Below are 18,971 nucleotides of genomic sequence, written 5' to 3' on the forward strand. Positions count from 1 at the left end.
TCATTCCATTGAAATTAACTTTATTACAATATAATAAATGACTGAGTTCCACAGAACTCCACCCCTATAAATTCAAATCAGATCAAATCTGACTTCTAAACTCTATACAGTTCAGGTTCTGAGCACATGCTGCTGCTGCTGCTGCTGCTGCTGCTTGTTGGTCTTAAAATGTTTGGATAATGCACTTCACCTGGTATGGGTAGTGACTATATTTCACAAAGGTCACTATTCCCATCCCAATTACAGTAGTAGGATGTATCCTGAGCTAGTCCAGCTAATGGGGTGATAGTGACACATAGTTAATTAGCTAGGCAAAGACTTCTTTAATCATTTCTGTTAGGTCTAGTTTCTAACCATTAGAAATCCTGATGTGGATCCCACCTCAGGTATGCTTTAGCTGCATGCAGGAGGTACCAGAACATTTAAGTCCCTCAGGGTCATGGTTGGACCCTCTGCCTCCTCAGGCTCCCATGAGAGATCATAACGAGGAGGACAGATGGGCTGTGACCCTTCCGCAGTTCTCTCACAGTCCAAAGCATGAGGCCACTGAAGACTGAGCAGTGAGGACAGACGGTGTCACAGCATCTCAGAGAACTACAGTTCCTGTAAGATAAGTAAGTATCTTCCCTACATAGTAGGAGGCAAGGGTATTAGCTGAACCAAACACAGGTGGAAATACTGCTCTCCTTAATTTGGCATCTGTCCCAAGTAAGGTATAATGTTTCAAAAAAGCCAGCACATTATGACTCCTGCAGATCTCAGAAACATTAAGTCCACTGAAACCAACAGAGGAAGCCTATATTTTGGAGGGCCATTTCTTCACATTCAGCAAGACAGACTTGCCAACCAGATGACTAAAACTGGCAATTTACTGCACGATCCACCACAGGAGTCCTTCAAAAAGATGGCTTGGCTCAGTCCTTTTAAGGCAATTACCCCAAATCACTGGATACATCCAGGGCATGCTGGATGTCCTTTCCTGGCTTTAAAATGTGGTTTCAGGAAGAAGACTGGAAAAATATGTGATTTGTTCTGTCAAAAGTCCAGAACTGCCTTAGGAACAAGCTTGTGGTGTGGCTTTAGCACTGCCGCTCTTCTACAGAGGGCAGTCCTATCACAAGGTGGTGAAAGGAGCTTTCTGACAGTGGCTGAAGGGGAGATGGCACAAAATCCATGACACCAACACAAGGGCTCATAAACGGAGCTGTGTCCCTAATCAGAGGGCAAAGGCAAAGGAGGCCCTCAAGGAACTTTGTTTCTGTTGGATGTGGAAAGACTGAGTGCAATCCCAATGCACTGCAGGCATATGGTTACAAGGTGGACTGTGTAAAGTGAATTCTCCGTTAGGATGAAGAAGTTCAGTGGAAGAACTAAGAAGGAAACCAGCTAAAAGGGAAATGACAAAACTATTTAAAGAGGGAGCATCAGGCTAGAGGGAAGATATAGTGGAGTTCTCCATGGAACCATCTTATTTCATATTTTCATTAATGACCTTCAAAGCTGCTCCCTTGCAAAGCTGGGATGCATCATCAAGAAGAATTAGAAAATAACCTAAAGGACTAGAATAACAGAAATGAGATTACACTTACGTATACCATGACTTTCTGCTATAACATGGGAGCTCATCAGTTAAGAATGACTGAAGAGGATAAAGACATGATGAGCAGAGGATGACTGAGAGCCACCAGTCTGGTGCAGCTGTGAAAGAGGCAAATGCAACCTTAGGGTACATATCAGACAAGGTATTTTCAGTAGAGATAGGAAAGCATTAACGCAATTGTACGAGACACTGCGTCTGTAATATTCTGTACAATTCTGGTCACTCATGTTTGAGAAAGATAAATTTAACTGGAGAAGCTGCAGAGAAATGCCCTAGGACAATCAGGAGAACGAAGACCCTGTCAGACGAGTGGAGGGTAGAAGCAATTGGCATTTTTTAGCTTAGCAAAACAGTGGTTGGTAGGAGTAATAACTGCTTGGTTTGAATACTGGGGAGGAGTATAAACTACAGAGGCAAAACTATTTAAGCCAAAGACAAGAAACAAAGGAGCCTCTTCCAGCCACTGCAAAAGTTTCTTCACTTAAGAGAAACTTTCTTTAATAAACCAGAGTTTTGTTTTCAGTGGTGTAACTAGGGAAGGGTGACCAGGGTAAGCCCCTGGGTTCCAACTTGGGAGGGTGCCTGGGAAAAAACAACTGCTGCCAGCAGCCACACAACCATGATCAAGCTGGCAGTATGGCAGCACCTGGAAGACACCGCTGCCCCTGCGCCGCCAGCATCCAGCCATGCTGCTAGGCCGCTGTTTGTTCTGTTTAGGTTGAGTTCTCTTAAACTGAAGCAAATGAGGCAAGTTCTCCAAGTTGGTCAGAACGTTTGTCTGACTTCATCCAGCGAGGTGGCTCTATCAGATGAAACGGATATATTTACACCAGTCATTTAACCACAACAGGAATACAAGAATTATAATACAATACACTACAGAAATTTTAAAAAGAAAAGGAGAGTCGTTAGACATAAAAGCCTACTGAAAATAAAGAAACTGTTAAGGTGCTGTGTATGCCAAAAATACAACTGGGTCAAGGAACTTATTCACAAATTAGACTTGCAACTTGGTTAGGGGACAACCACGTTGCAACTTAAGTGCATCTGAACAGTATTTCAAACCTAGGCTAGACAGGCCTAGATGAAGCCCTGTTTTATACACACTGAAGTAGCTGCATGGAGCATAATGCACATTATACATTTACAGAACACATGTTTACCAGTTATAGTAGGATTCAAAAGTTGGCATATCAAAAAAATAACTCATGCCAGGAGTAAATACTGTATGTATCCAAATCCAAGATGATTTCAGATTCAAGATGACCACCCAATATTTAGATTCTACACATGGAAAATTATAAATTTGTATAATTTCTAATAAATGTATAATTTTCCATCTATAGGATTTAATTATTGGTGGGTCATCTAAAATTCATACCTTCCATTGCTGCCATAGGAAAAGCAGCAGCAGTAGGGCAGGTGGTTAGGAGGTCTTGCAGGAACAGAGATGAATGTATATATAACGCTTTCACCTTGGAAGCCCTATATTCAATTTCACTAGATAAAACTTTAAATCCAAATCCAAGTCAGCGGAGCCATATATAGAATGAATTTGCACGTATATTTAAATCAAGACTTCCCCTCAGATACTATTGTTTGGAGTGAAAATCTTATGGTAAATAACCCTCAAGTTCATTTCAAATAAGTGCAGTGTATAAAGGGTACCAGAGCCAAAACACAAATGACTGATGTCTGAATTGTTGCTTAAAGATAAGTAAAACCTGCTAATGCTTAGAGTTGAGGTCAGTTCTCCCCAGTCAGGCACCGCTCCCACTTCAGAATCAAAACCCCTAGGCCCTTCTCAGTAATACTGCCACCAAGCCAATTTTAACTCTGTATCTGTGCACAAATTCTCCTTCCTCTCAAATGATGCACCTTCCACGCGCCCCTTGCTGAACTGTATTTTGTCGTCTAGTGGCCAATTCTCCAATCTATCCAGATCCTTTTGCATTCTACTCATTAACTCCAAAGTATTTGTAACCATTCCTAGAACTGTATTGTGGCAACTGCAGACTTGACCAGGAAGCTCTCTATTTCTGTATCTAAGTCATTAAAAAAATTAAACATCACCAAGCTTAGAAGAGGCCTCTATGGGACCTCACTTGAACCCCCCTGCCATTCTGATACTGATCCATTCAGTTGCTCTCTGCCTGTAGTTATTAAGCCAAGTATAAATCTACTTACCAGTAATTATATCTATCCCACATTTCTCCAGTTTTCTTATAAGACTGTCATGTGGCACCAATTCAAAAGCCTTTTATTAGTTCTGCAGTAACATTATACTTTTTGCCAGCAACAATTTAACTGAATAGTTAATAAAAAGAGATGACATAAAAACATCACAAGAAACAAAGAAGAAGAGGCTCATCTTTTTCCTTGACACAAAATAAAATCCGCCAGACTGAATTTAACAAAATACTTTTTTTGTTTTAGATGCCACTTACCGATAAGAAAGATGCCCCAAGGGACAGGCAAGAACTGATATATAAAGTCAGTTCACATACACGGGGAAAACACAAAATCATGCCATCTTTTTCAAAACAGGATAGGACATGCCTGCACCAATGCATTCTCAGCAGGCTAGGAGCTGCCTGGCTGAATCCTGCATACTGTGCGCTGAGAAAAGGCAATTCATCCTTTATCAAATCAAATTACTTGAGCAAGAAATCATTCACTCACATAAACACTATTGCCAAGAGGTCCTTTCATGAAACTTTTCTGTCATCACTCAAGGCCTTCACTATTGCTCCCATTGTTATATCTACAGAATAAGGGAGATGTGTTTGCAGTTTATCTGCAAGTGGAACTTGCAATATACAGCAAACAGATCAGCACACTTGCACCTTTGTCCTTCTAAGATACACAACGCAAAAAAGACCACCTGCAGTGAACACAGGAAAATTCAGTGGCCAACCACAGTACCCATCCATTTTCAAACAAGACTGTTGCTATTTTGCAGACCAACCTGTGGCTAAATGCTTCCAGCACTCCAGACCACAGTCCTGCTGATCTCAAGATTTCCGTTAAGTTGGAAGATCTTTCTAAAAAAAGGGGAAAAAACCTCTGCTGTGAAGGTTTGAAAATAGTAGTTTGAGGCATGAAGGAGAATATACCTATTTAACATCATAGCCTGTGGTTGCGAATATGTTTAGGAAGAGTACACTGTTAAATCTTGCATAAACTACACTTTTTAAAACTTGAAGCAGAGGTTTTTCTTTCTAATATTGTACATTCACACCCAGTTATATTAAAATGAGCTATGGTTGAGAGTATTTATCACTAATTTAGGGTAAGCAGCATTGCTGGGATGTTGTAATCATCACCAAGCCAATCATTATAAAATCAAAAAATTAACAGTTAAGGTAACATTTAAAAGAAATGCGAAGTAGCATCAGCGTAATAGCCCTAACTCTCTATTATACTATGATAATGGAAAAAGAATCTAATGTGGTTTAAAAACAAAAAACAAAACTTTATCTAATTCCAAACACAATGGAACAAAGAACCACAAGATTGCAACTAGTTTATTATTTGGGAAGCTTTATTAAAGAGGTCCCCTCCGCCCCATCAAGATCACTAGGAGCAAAAATAAATTTCTGATATAAGTACTGAAGTTCTTAATTATACTGTTCTCACTCAGTACTCTATTGTTTATACACCCAAGAGCCACAGTAACTCTTTTTGCTGCTGAATTGCAGAGGTGCCTAAATACCTGTGAGATTCTGGGCCTTAAGTCCCAAATGGGGTTTTGATGTTCCAACTTAAATTTCACAAGGATTTAGCACATGAACTTAATGCACAGTTAATGCCTGTAAGATGCCACCAAACTGGTTGTGAGATGGAAAGAAAACAACCAAGCAAGCAAAGTTCATACTTTGCTGAATGAACAACTGCTCCTGGTGCTGATATACATAGTTCTGTGAGATTAGCGACACATTCATAACAATTATTTCACCTTCAAAGGATAAATATATATGTGAAGGATCACTTAAAAAAAAAAATCACAAGAGGGGAAATGAATAACCAAACCAATCTGATTAAATAACATTTTATCATTAAGACTGTTTCAAACCAAAAGAAACCTGAAATTTAAATTAAATAATCTTTTCCGTCTCATATACTGAGGGATGGATACAGGTTTATAAAGGTAATGAGGGTAACTGGCAGGCAAAATGAGATAAATGTGTTAAAAGAAATGCATTTCTGCAAATTTGCATGTCCAAAAATTATATAAATTTACTCCCTTAGACCAGTGGTCTCCAAAGTGGTGCTCAAGATGATCCATTGGGGTGCGGGAAGAAAATATTAGAACTTCTATTTATATTTATTTTTATCTATACTGTACATAATATATTAGTACAGTAGTACATGTATATAATTTATAAATAAATATATAAATATACATATATTGGGGGTGCATGCTCAAAACATTTCATAGAATCAATGAGTCGGAAGGGACCTAGACAGATCATCTAGTCCAACCCCCTGCCATGGGCGGGAAGGAGCACTGGGGGTGGAGGGGTCATAAGACCCCAGCCAGGTGCCTATCCAGTCTCCTCTTGAAGATTTCCAGGGAAGGTGAGAGCAGCACCTCTCTGGGAAGCCTATTCCAGGCTCTGGCCACCCTTACAGTGAAGTAGTTCTTCCTAATATCTAACCTAAATCTATCCTCCCTCAGCTTGAGGTCATTGTTCCTGGTGACCCCAAGGGGGGCCCTGGTGAACAGACTTTTCCCAAGTCCCTGTGGGTGGCCCCTAATAAAGTTGTAGGCAGCCACAAGATCCCCCCTCAGTCTCTTCTTGTGGAGACTGAAGAGATTCAGGTCCCTCAGCCTCTCCTCATCGGGCTGGCCATGGAGGTCCCCAACCATACAAGTGGCCTCCTCTGGACCCTCTCCAGGGTCTCCACATCCTTCTTGAAGTGCGGCGCCCAGAACTGGACACAGGACTCCACCTGCGGCCTGACCAGCGCCACATAGATGGGGAGCAAGACCTCTCTGGACCTGTTAGTGATGCCCCTGTTGATGCAGGACAGGGTGCGGTTGGCTCTGCCTATTGCTTCATCGCATTGGCGACTCATATTCATCCTGGAGTCAATCCTGACTCCAAGATCCCTCTCTGCCTCTGTGCTGCTGAGAGGCTCAGCCCCTAACCTATAACCATAATGCTGGTTCCCTCTCCCCAGGTGCAGCACCCTGCACTTGTCCTTGTTGAACCGCATCCTGTTCAGATCCACCCACTTCTCCAACCTATCCCGGTCTGCCTGGATGCGGTCCCTGCCTGCCAGTGTATTCACTTTACCCCACAGCTTGGTGTCATCAGCGACCTTGAACAGGGTGCTCTCCGTGCCCTCATCCAGGTCACTAATGAAGATGTTGAACAGCACCGGCACAAGGACCGAGCCCTGGGGGACTCTGCGGCCCACACCCCCCCAGGTCGACATCGACCCATCCACCACCACCCTCTGGGTGTGCCCCTGAAGCCAGTTTGCCACCCATGTGACCGTGCATTCGTCCATGCCGCAGCCCCTCAGCTTGCCCACCAGAATTGGGTGGGACACTATGTCGAAGGCCTCCTGGAAGTCCAAGAAGATGACATCGACTTCCTCCTTCCCATCTAAGCTCTTTGTTACCTGGTCATAGAAAGAGACCAGTTTAGTCAGGCAGGATCGGCCTGGCATGAACCCATATTGGTTACCTCTCAACATCACTTCCCCTGCAGGGCTCTCACAAATGTGGCCCTTGATAATTTTTTCAAAGACCTTCCCCAAGATAGAAGTGAGGCTGACTGGCCTGTAGTTGCCAGGCTCTTCCTTCCTCCCCTTCTTGAAAATAGGGACCACACTGGCCCTTTTCCAGTCCTCAGGGACTTGGCCCGAGCACCAAGAGTCCTTGAACAGCCATGTCAATGGCTCTGCAAGGACCCCAGCCAATTTCCTCAGCACTAGCGGATGAAGGTCATCCGGGCCCACCGACTTGGACACATCTAAGCCCTCCAAGTAATGCTTAACTAGGTCTTAACTAACTGTCGGGGGACTCGCATCCTTCCTGGGCCTCACTATGCTATCACCCAAGAGCACCCCATTGTCACCAGACGGGAACACAGAGGCAAAGAACTTGTTGAAGAGTTCGGCCTTCTCTCACGCCACCGTCACCAACTGCCCTGCCCTGCCCCGTAGGGGTCCAATGTTACCCCGAGACTTCTTTTTGCTACCTATATACTTGAAAAAGGACTTTTTGTTATCCTTAATCCCAGACGCTAGAAGCTTTTACTGATAGGGGTATGCAATCAAAAAAGTTTGGAGACCACTGCCTTACATAAATAACTACAGTGAAACATTCCCAGTAACTGCCCTTTGACTCATAATCTTAATCCAAACCTCACCTAAAGTTGGTTCCTTATTGAAAGCTCCTTTTAGTTTCCAAAACAGGTTATCCATGATCAACATACTTAGTTAAATGAGCAAACGCACCAGGCTTAGCAACAGCTTGTTGTTTTGCTGTTATTGTTTTGTGGAGACAGGTAACATGTCTTGACTGTAAGTCACAGTTTGGTAAGGATCTGACCCTTATGGATCCATACCTCTTGGATTTAAAACCCCCCCACTGCTACAGACAATTACTTAGGAGTGCTCCTTTGACAAGTCACTTGAAGTAAACACAGTACCATGTGTCCTGGATCTAAGCCAAAGTACATACAGTAAATCCACAGAAAAACAGTGAGCCCCAAAGAAACCAAGATACTGAAAAAACCTGCTGCACACAGTAAAACTCAGCAGATTAGAGGCTTATACAGATACACAGTGTTGTTTATCTTGTAGGGGATTCCCTCCATATTTCAAAGATATACAGGCATATGCAAGAATAAGCCATGACTTTATATGGGATTCTCATAGTCTACAAATCCCTTGGTTTGTTTACACAGAGTAAAAAGTGGCACCAGCCAGGATCAGCAACTTTCTGGGAATCCAAAATGGTGTTCCTCAAGAATCATTACCAAGAACAGACTATGTTAGGAGCCTTTTGCTGGGTATCCCACAGTTATGGTGCTAGGTGCTTTCCAGTGTCCACTGGCGGTAGGTTCTATCTTTTTGGCCTATGCAGTTACAATTACCCATTATTAGTAAGATACCTGTGTAGGTAGTAATGGCCAAAAAGAGCCAGTGCCACAGGGACTCATTGGCACATGCTAGTAAAGTTTGTTAGAACCAAAGAGCAAAATGCTGTGAATGTCTGGTTTGCAAAAAGCATGTTCCAACTCATGGCTGCTGGGACAGAACAGTCCCTACTCCTGCTCTTCCTGTTTGTGGGGCTGATACACACTTTCCTGTGAACTAGCAAACCAGCTCTCCTGGACTTTCAGATATTGCCCCAACTGGTGCCCACCCTCCATGGAGGAGGAAGATGAAGCCTGACTAGATCAGGAGCAAGGAACAAGAAAAAACTGGCTCCAGGCAGAGTTTGGGAGAGCAACAGAGGAAGGCACAGCATGCTGGGGAACAGATTCAGGAACACACACTGTTCAGGAGCCTGTTACTGAACCTTGGACTTCTAAATCACAATATTCCTTTAAGTCCAGCAAATAGTTGCACAAAAATCAAGGATGGGCAGTGAATGAGGCTACTGCTTGCATGAGCCAGCTTCATTTAGTACAGAAGCTGGAAGGTGAAAACCAGAAAGGATGCTCTCATACTTAAGGAATTTGAATAGTTCTTCAGAGAACAAAGTTCTATATCAGTCTCTGTGTGAGGAGTCCTAAGCAATGCTGACCATAGTTAAAGCAGACTTCCAAGCAGGCATCCAGCAAATACCTGTTCCTCATTCCTAGGGACCCACCTTGGGACACCCAGAGTTAGCTTTACAGAAGTGCTGAATATGTGGGAGATTACTGGACTTGTGCATCAGAAAGTACTGTAGAAATCCTAAGTACTCTGAACAATCACGTGGTCTCGAGTTTGCCACCCAAAATTGGTAGCCCCTTGACAATATGGCTTTAATAGCTTTGTTCCTCATCTGTAAAACAGAACTAATACCACCTCTTCATTTCAACATACACTGAAGTTAAATTATATGAAAATGAGAAAAACTCCCTATATTCACTGTGCAGAGTTTGCATATTTTGCAGTAAACAAGACATAGGGTTACACACTGATTGATGAGGGGGATAAAGGAATATTAAATAGTTATGCATTAATGGAAAGCTACTTATTTTACGCAAAGAATGGAACCGGGTTCTACAGAAGAAACAGCATACACTTGTGTAATTAAAGACTGAATCAGAAGGCATGTGCAGAGAATTGTACTAAATTTGCACTGGCCACCTTGGCTTTGGCATGCCCTTATTTTTGACAGCTTAATTTTACAACCATCACATACTCAGGATGTCACTTCTGTCTGTAGTCAGGTATGCAGACAATGCTACCCAATACTCAGCACAGGCCCAGTGGAAGAACAGATGAATGTGTTACTTTATGCTTCTGTAAGTTAATTTTCTACTGCCACTAAGCATTTACTTATATAAAGGCATGGGATCTATAACAAATATTCTTAAATTTAGTGAAACTCTAGCCCCGTTTATGTCAAAGGCAGAACTCCCAGCTAAATTCAGCCATGTCAAGATTTCCTCCTGAATGCTAATTCTTAAAGCAGAAAGATACAATACAAAAGACAACCACCTAACAAAACCTACGCTAAACTTTCAGGTGAAGGTCTATACCTGCACCAATAATTTATGGACCCCTCTTTCTTACTCTTTCTGGTTTCCATTCACACCCTTATGCTGCCACATCTTTGTTTACATTGTAAAATCCTTTGCATGAGGAACATGTTTGTTTTTGTCTCTGAAGATAATTTAGCTATTAGAAAATAAATACCCAACCAAGAAACAGTATGCCACTCTTAGCACTTCTGGCAAATAACATGGTTAAGTACTTTTAGATTGTATTTAACAAAAGATCCACCTTTAAGAAAAGCTCTCCAGTATACGCATTGTCTTCCCAAGCACGAATCTAGAGCCTGCAGCACCTGAGGAACCAGTATAATTCAGGTACACCTAGGGAAGGTAGATTAAAGCATGTACAAAGTTCTAGGAAAATAGCTATGACAAATAGTTATGACAAAGGGGAGCCCTGCAGGGAAAAAAATTCCCTTGAGATTGTGTCTAATCTCCACTTTACTCATTGAAAAGTGGTCTAAATATTCAGCAAAAATTTGGGGCATAAATTGAAAAAAGTATTCTAAAATACCTGCTCAAGCAACTAAAAGGACAAAAAGGTATTCAGTGTCTCTCTAAATCAACCCACTTTAATTTAAACCATTCCTGAAACTCCAATCCTCTTGAAAATTATAAAGAGCTCCAATCCACAGTAAATAGTGATGTAATTATGTTTTCAGCTTTAACGAGAAGACAGCAGTTCTCCAAGTACACACTCATTTTAGACAGTATTACTGCCTAAAATACTCCCCTAGATTTAATTTTCCTGAACATCAAACTAAATGAACCACATGTTCAATATGTGGTTTGCTTCAGGTACACACAGTGCCACTTGCCAGTCAGGAACAGCAAATACTTCTTTGAAAATAAATATATTTCTATGTACACCATGAGCCAGTTTTCACACTTACCTAAATAGGGAATAGTAGGGACCATCTTTAAGCTTCTGATATATTCCCGTGTCCTCTTATAATTATCTTCCTTAGACAGTAAGTAGTCCAACTTCTCAAAGGTGGCCTTGTCTTTGCGATTCAGAAGCTACAGAGAAGAGATGAAGTAGACTTATTAAAATGTTTAAACAGACGAGACTGTGCAAAGATAAACAGCAAATATTAGCTGTAGCGACTGCCACAGAGTACAGAAACCCATAGCACAAATATTAAAAAAAACCCCAAAAACAAGTGTTTGAGAATTTGTTAATGTTGACCTAAAACACAGTTTTAGCCTTAGCTTTGAAGCGGAGTACAGATTCTTAGAACTATTTCTATGTACTTTATGAGGGACCTGTTGTATTATGACAGTAACTTGAAGATAAGATTTCATAGATTTCATAGACATCAGGGCTGGAAGGGACCTCAGGAGATCATCGAGTCCAGCCCCCTGCCCAAAGGGCAGGAAGTCAGCTGGGGTCATAGGATCCCAGCAAGATAACCATCCAATTTACTCTTGAAGGTGTTCAGTGTAGATGCTTGAACCACCTCCGCTGGCAGACTGTTCCAGACCTTGGGGGCTTGGACAGTAGAGAAATTCTTCCTTATGTTCAGCCTGAAACGGTCTTGCAGGAGTTTGTGACCGTTCGACCTCGTCATCCCTTGGGGCGCTCTGGTGAACAGACGTTCCCCCAGATCCTAGTGGTCACCCCGATAAACTTATAGGTGACCACCAGATCACCCCTGAGCCTACGCTCTTCCAGGCTAAAGAGCCCCATGGCTCTCAGCCTGTCATCGTAAGATCTGTTTTCCTGACCTCTGATCACGTGCGTGGCTCTCCTCTGGACTCTCTCAAGATTCTCCACATCCTTTTTGAATTGTGGAGCCCAAAACTGGACGCAGTACTCCAGCTGCGGCCTCACCAAGGCTGAGTACAAGGGGAGAATGACGTCCCGGGATTTGCTCGAGAAGCATCTATGGATACAAGCCAGCGTTTTGGTCGCTTTATTAGCTGCAGCATCGCATTGCAGGCTCATGTTCATCTTGTGGTCAATGATGACTCCCAAGTCTCTTCCTTCTGTAGTGCTATCCAACGTAGCACTGCTGAGCCTATAAGGGTGCTGCAGGTTTTTCCTCCCAAGGTGGAGGACCTTGCATTTTTCAGTGTTAAACACCATCAGGTTCTCGTCTGCCCATTTGCTGAGCCTGTCCAGGTCAGCCTGGATCACCCGCCTATCTTCTGGCGTGGATGCTTTGCCCCAAAGTTTGGTGTCATCGGCGAACTTGGCCAGTCCACTCCTGACTCCAATGTCCACATCGTTAATGAAGATGTTGAACAGTATGGGTCCAAGGACAGAGCCTTGAGGGACCCCACTGGTCACAGGGCACCACGATGAGTGACTGCCACCAATTATAACCCTCTGGGTCCGACCACGGAGCCAATTTCCCAGCCAGCGGATCGTGGTGGAGCCAAGGCCACAACTGGCCAGTTTGGCCAAGAGGTGATCATGGGATACCAGATCAAAAGCCTTTTTGAAGTCAAGATATATGACATCAATCTCTTCTCCCTGGTCCAGGTGATAGGTCACCTGGTCATAGAAGGAAATGAGATTGGTCAAACAAGACCTACCAGCAACAAACCCGTGCTGGCTGTCCCTTAGGATGTTAGCCTGGGCCAGTCCCTCAAGGATGGCCTCCTTAATAAACTTTTCTAAGATCTTCCCCAAGATAGAAGTCAGGCTAATGGGCCTGTAGTTAGCCGGATCCACTCTCCTCCCTTTCTTGAAGACCAGCACCACATTGGCCTTCTTCCAGTCTTCGGGCACTACACCAGAGCGCCAGGAGTTTTCAAAGACCCGTGCCAGGGGCTGGGCTATGACGCTCGCCAGCTCCTTGAGTGCCCTGGGGTGCAGGTTGTCAGGGCCAGCTGACTTGAAGGTATCCAGCTTCTCAAGGTGTTCCTTCACGAGGTCAGCATTGATGGAGGGTAGGGGATCCCCATCACCCAGATCTCCCTGTCCCATAGCGGGCATGGGTGTCCCACGGGACTGATGAAAGACTGACGCAAAGTACCTATTTAATAGGCTGGCTTTTTCCTGGGCATCAGTTGTCAGTTGCCCCATCTGGTTTAGCAGGGGTCCAACGTTGCCCTTCCTTTTCCTCCGGCTCCCCACATATCTGAAAAAGGACTTTTTGTTGTCCTTGATGCCTGAAGCTAGCTGGAGTTCAGTTGCAGCCTTGGCTTTCCTGGTTTGCTCCCTGCAGGACCGGACCAGTGCAGAATAATCCTCCTTGGAGGTGAATCCCGTCCTCCATCCTTTGTAGGCTTTCCTTTTTAGCCGCAGGAGATCCGCTAGGTCCCTGGAGAGCCAGGAGGGCTGCTGTGCCTTCTTGCTGCCTTTCCTCCGTGTTGGAATAGATTTAGCTTGTGCACTGAGGATCGCTTCCTTGAGAAGCAACCACTCTTCTTGAACTCCCATCTCCCTGGGGTCATGGTCCCTGAGGGCCTGACCGACAAGCCTCTTGAGCTTGTCAAAGTCGGCTTTTCTGAAGTCAAGGACTTCTGTGTTGCTGACTGACTTGCCAGCTTTACGGCGGATGGTGAAGGTGATCAGCTCATGGTCGCTGTCACCCAGCTTCCCATCAATCACTAGGTCGCCGATTAGGTCGTCCCCTGTAGCCAGTACCTAGTTGAGCAGCACTTTGCCTCTCGTTGGCCCATAGACTTCTTGAGTCAGGTAGAGGTCATCCACGCACGAGAGAAAGCTTTGCGACCGCTCGGATTTTGCTGAGTGATCTTCCCAGGAGATGTCCGGGTAATTGAAGTCCCCCATGACAACCAAGGTCCTGGAGCAAGCGGCCTCAGTCAGTTCCCGGGCAAACTCCTGGTCAAGCTCAGGACTTTGAGTGGGAGGTCTGTAGTAGACTCCCACCGTTGTGTCCCCTGTGCCGTATTCCCCACGAATTTTTACCCAGAGGGTCTCTAGCTGTCCATGCTGGTCACCAACATCAGCTTGCAGGGACACATAGCTTTCCTTCACATAGAGAGCTACACCCCCGCCCCTTTTGTCAACATGATCCCTCCTGTACAGGGTACAGCCCTCTATCCCCGGGGTCCAGTCATGCGTGGAGTCCCACCAGGTCTCCGTTATCCCAATGACATCATAATTCTTTGCACTGAGCAGGAGGACGAGCTCGTCCTGCTTGTTGCCCTGGCTCCTGGCATTAGTGTACAGGCAGGCAAGTGTGCCCTTGGGGGCTCTTGCCTTGCCCACAGATTGTGCCAGGGCTGGGGCAGGGGTGGGCTCCCTTAAGTGCCTTGGTCCGCTGGCTTTGCAAGGGCCGTTCAGCGGGCCAGCCGCGGCAGTAGTCCCCCCCCATCCCCCATCATCTCTGTCCATTAAAAGAAATATGTGAAATGTTACTCTGCTATTAATATTATTTGATCGTTTAACATAATGTATTATATACCTGTTCAGTTTGAAAATTAAACCAACACTGAAAAAGCTCTATATAAATGCAAGACACACTATTTCAGCAGCTCCTTTTTAAAACAAATCTTAACAGGCTTGCGAAAACCCTGGAAGAAAATGCCTTGAAAAGCATTATGATATTTACAATTCTAGTTAACATTACTGAACCTTTGCTACATAACCCTGCAAAGACACATAGCAAAAAGCAAATGATTCTGAGGTAGCACAAAATGGAGGTTTATAGATTACAAACATCCTATAGCTTTTTCAAGTTGGTTTTATGTACCTAGGTAATACTTTTGAATCAGAACTAAAAAGCCAGCTGGAGACAGTGTAAATGAAGGACTGTGACACTGGACTGTTCAACTTTGGATCCTTACCCTCGCATTCTCTGAATCGGAGAGCTGCGTAGTGTAATCTGGACAACTCTCACCCAATATTCCTACTTGTGTACTTAATAAAGAACTTACAGTCTCCTTTCTTACAAAATCATGAGACTGGCTTTGGTGCTCAAGGGTCTAGTCTTGCAATGGACAGTGCACAAGTGGATTCCTTCCCTTAGGCAGAGCCGTAGTCAAGTCAGAGGAGCTGCCTGTGGGCAGCAGTCAGCCTGCACATTCTCAATAGGAGGAGTGAGACCAACACAATTTAAACATGTTACATTTGACTACTGAGAAATGATAAGAACAAACACCAGTTGGCAGTGATGTAACTCAAGGGGTGCCAGGAAGAACACTGAACAGAACATAGCAAGACTGCAAATATTTCTCCCCTCCAAAAAATCTGTTTTTCTCTTTGAATATTCATAAAGCTCTCATTATTTTTACTCAGGGCCCTGATCCTCCATTGTGACTCATTCAAGTGGCTTGCTGCATCTCCAGGGAGCTTCACAGACTCTAGGGCTCCACACAGACATACAGCTGCCCACATGGATCAAGGCCTAATTCAATCCAGTGCAAATTTTCATTTCCAAGCTGGCAAACTTCAGTAATGCAAACTGGTACTACGGAACTTTACTATCCCTTTAGCTGAAATTAATTACAGTAAAGTAATTTCTTACAAGCTGTTTCTGATTTTAAAAAAAACAGGATTAGAACAAAAATTGTTTTGCTTTTAACAAATGTCTGGAAACAGGATTTTTATTCCAGTTATATGATTTTTCACCCCGCCTCCCCAGCAGTAGCAAATCACAGAGTATGAAGACACCGTTTTTTTAAAGGATTGGAAACAATGTATTCTCTCAGGAAAAGAGGAATTATTTTCTTTTTCTTTAGCGGAATTCTAAGCATTTGGCATTCTAAATTAAAATCAGGGTTATTCACAGCTTTCATGTTATTTTTCTAAAAGGCATTGTGGATTCTACACAAGGATACTTTGAAAACAAGTGCTAGTAAGTTAGGACTTAAGACAGATCTATACCGTACACTCTGAGAAACTTCTTTGGTTGTAGCCCTGCAATCAGTTATGTATGCTTCCAGTTTTGTGCTTGAAAAATAATCCCATTATTTTAGTGCCCATTTTTGTACCCTTCCGGGACAGCTTTTTAGGTCCATGTTTAGATACTCTACTAGATCACAGACTTAATTGTAACACATCACACCATAAGGACAGTGCCCGTAAAAGAATAACAATAATCAATGAATATATGAATATTTTCCTGAACACAACTGATGAGTAGATAAACGGTAAGTGCAGATGCCCACTGGTAAGGAACCAGTGAATCTCAGCTCATTCTGACCATTTGCCCTCAATATTAGCAAGCATTTCATTTTCCCAAAAATACTGAATCAATCCTTAGTTTCTGCCATGACACATGAAAATGGACACGGGGCAGAATAACCCACCCCAAACCCTCTCTCATTCAGTCTCTTTCTGTTCACAATGTTCAACTTTTACTTGAACACACACTGCATGATAGGGCATGCAAAGGAGCATGCAAACAAGCCTACAGAAGGTAGCTTGGTAGTAAGGAGAACCCATCAAAATGAGCTGCAGACCCAGCCTAAAGCTGGCATATTTCTGACAGGCATAGGGAGCCATCTAAATGTGCCTGTTACCCTACCATTTACTTTGGCCAAAAAGATGTACATTTTGACAGAACAAGTCCTCAAAACATACCCAACTCCCTCATTGTCTCCCCGGGAAAGGCAGATGATGAATATCATGGGGACAGCATCAAAATGGGACTGCAACCTGATTTCTGCCATTCGCCCCCAGGGCAGCATATTTGAAGGCTATAGTCAAGCATAAATGTAATATCTGAACCTAGAAAGTTTTCACTGAAGGAAACTGGACTTCATTTAGGAGTGCACATTGTTCACCTGAAAAACAAAAGGCATTATTGGTCCTTGAATATTATCCTTTGACTTGAGGAAAGGTCCCACAGAACATTTCAACAAAAACAATGTGTGGTCAGTTTACAGCATTTGCAAAGTTTTACTGGGCACTGCACCACGCAGATTAAGAGCAAAGCTCTTAAAATAATTAGTTATGCCATTTTTAATCTTACTAATTTTATTTTATTTCAGGGTCCCATGGGCAGGGTATCTAAAGTGGACACACATGGAGCATAGCCCAGATACTTCAGGTAAGTCAGATTTGGGGGTAAAAACATTCAAAATCCTTTCCTCTTGTCTATTGACTTGATTGCATCTCTCCCCTCTCAGATCCCTCCATCTGCTATGGGAACAGATTTAAAAACAGGCCATTTCCTTTAAACCTGTCTATAAATTTGATCCTCCTGATTTGTTTCACATGGTTTTTGTTCTCCTGTGCACTGCCAACACCCCACACTTTCCCACCCACCAATTCCAATTAACTTCTCCAGGCTTTTTGTCACAGGGCCTCCTATGTATCATTCAACTTCCCTGACCTCATAAATTCATAAGATGTAAAGTCAGAAGGGAATATCAGATTATGTGACCTGGCTTCCTGCATATCTTTAGCCACAGAACTACTTCTGGGACTCTAGCACTGAGCCCAATTACTTACATTTTCCAGAAAGGCATCTAAGTCTGGATTTTAAGATGGAGAAGCCCCATTCCCCCTATGGTTAACTGCACTCTGTGCCTCGTTTCCCATTATAGTGCATCTCACCTCAGCTGGTCACCAACCTTTGGTTCTTGGTACCCTTCTTTCCGTTACAGCGTCTTTCCAGAGCCCTTTAGTACAACGACGGAACGGTAGGCTGTGTGTTCCTGTCCCAAGGTACACCTATACCCACACAGAATATTTTCAAAGACAAGTTGTCAGACTCCCTGGTTACTTGCTCCACACAGGCAGCACTGCTATCCAGTCCCCCATGTGTCTTTTTTTTGGCAAGTTAAACTGGTCAAGCTCTCACTAAGGCTATAAACAGATGCTGTCTTCAGAGTGGGATTACCTGTGTCAGGCTTTGTCCCAGCACAGCCAATCTGCTTCACTGGCATCTACACACATCACCTGGGACTTCAGGGGCTTGATACTGTTGGACAACAGCCTTAGGTGTCATGTCCTGACCCAGGATGCATCTCTCCCCATGCCCACAGGGGCTTCCCTGCTTGTAGAGGTGTGCCCCAAGGTTGGGGTGCAGCAGCATGATACACATGCCCTGAGAATCCCTTGCAGGGGGCTCCTGGTGCATGTTTCACACTGCCGTGCCCCACATCTGTAAGCGGGGAACCCATAAGCGAACAGAACAAGCGGCTGCCATGAGAAGGCAGCACAAACTATTACTGCAAATTGTCACGGCCATGATTCTGCACATGTGTGCCCCAACAAGGAGCCCAGATGTCTCTTTGCTCTGAGTTTTGTGCCACCATAAATCTGTTATGGTGGCACAAGGGGGTGGGGAAGGTGTCTCATTGTCAGGCATTTTCTCCATTTCTTAAATAATTTTCCTGGCTCCTCTCCAGTTTTTTCTTAAGATGTGAACATCAGAATGGTGCAGTGTACCAGCATCCATCTGACCAGTGCCAGTGCCATAGACAGAAAACTACATTGCAAAGTTCTCCTGCAAACCGCAGTCCAAAGTATTTTTGGATTATACAATACATCTTCAACAAAGAGGAAAACAAGAGAAATCTGTACATTTGGCAACTGATCTTGTGCACACCAATGATCAAAGTCATGCCATATAATGTTACAAATCAGAACAAAAACAAATAGTTTGAAGAGTAAGATTACTTCAGAATAAAGCAAATGCTTTTTACTCAAAACATAACCTCTCTCTAAACACATGCACCAAAGAAATCCCTACAACTTGGGTTTAGAACTG

At 43.6% G+C, this 18,971-nt stretch overlaps 1 protein-coding gene across 3 annotated transcripts in view; it reads right to left on the minus strand.

Annotated features, from left to right (window-relative positions):
• The window catches only part of RALGPS1 (Ral GEF with PH domain and SH3 binding motif 1), a 228,681-nt gene that overhangs the window by 136,123 nt on the left and 73,587 nt on the right, over positions 1-18,971 (minus strand). For all 3 annotated transcript variants that reach the window (XM_090022095.1, XM_090022096.1, XM_090022097.1), the window contains one exon: positions 11,226-11,352. In XM_090022095.1, coding sequence (XP_089878221.1) covers positions 11,226-11,352 — 127 coding nt within the window. The remainder of the gene's footprint in view (positions 1-11,225; positions 11,353-18,971) is intronic.

Source organism: Crocodylus siamensis, chromosome 11, assembly GCF_052110815.1.
Source record: "Crocodylus siamensis isolate JL-2025a chromosome 11, ASM5211081v1, whole genome shotgun sequence".
NCBI classification, from domain to species: domain Eukaryota; kingdom Metazoa; phylum Chordata; order Crocodylia; family Crocodylidae; genus Crocodylus; species Crocodylus siamensis.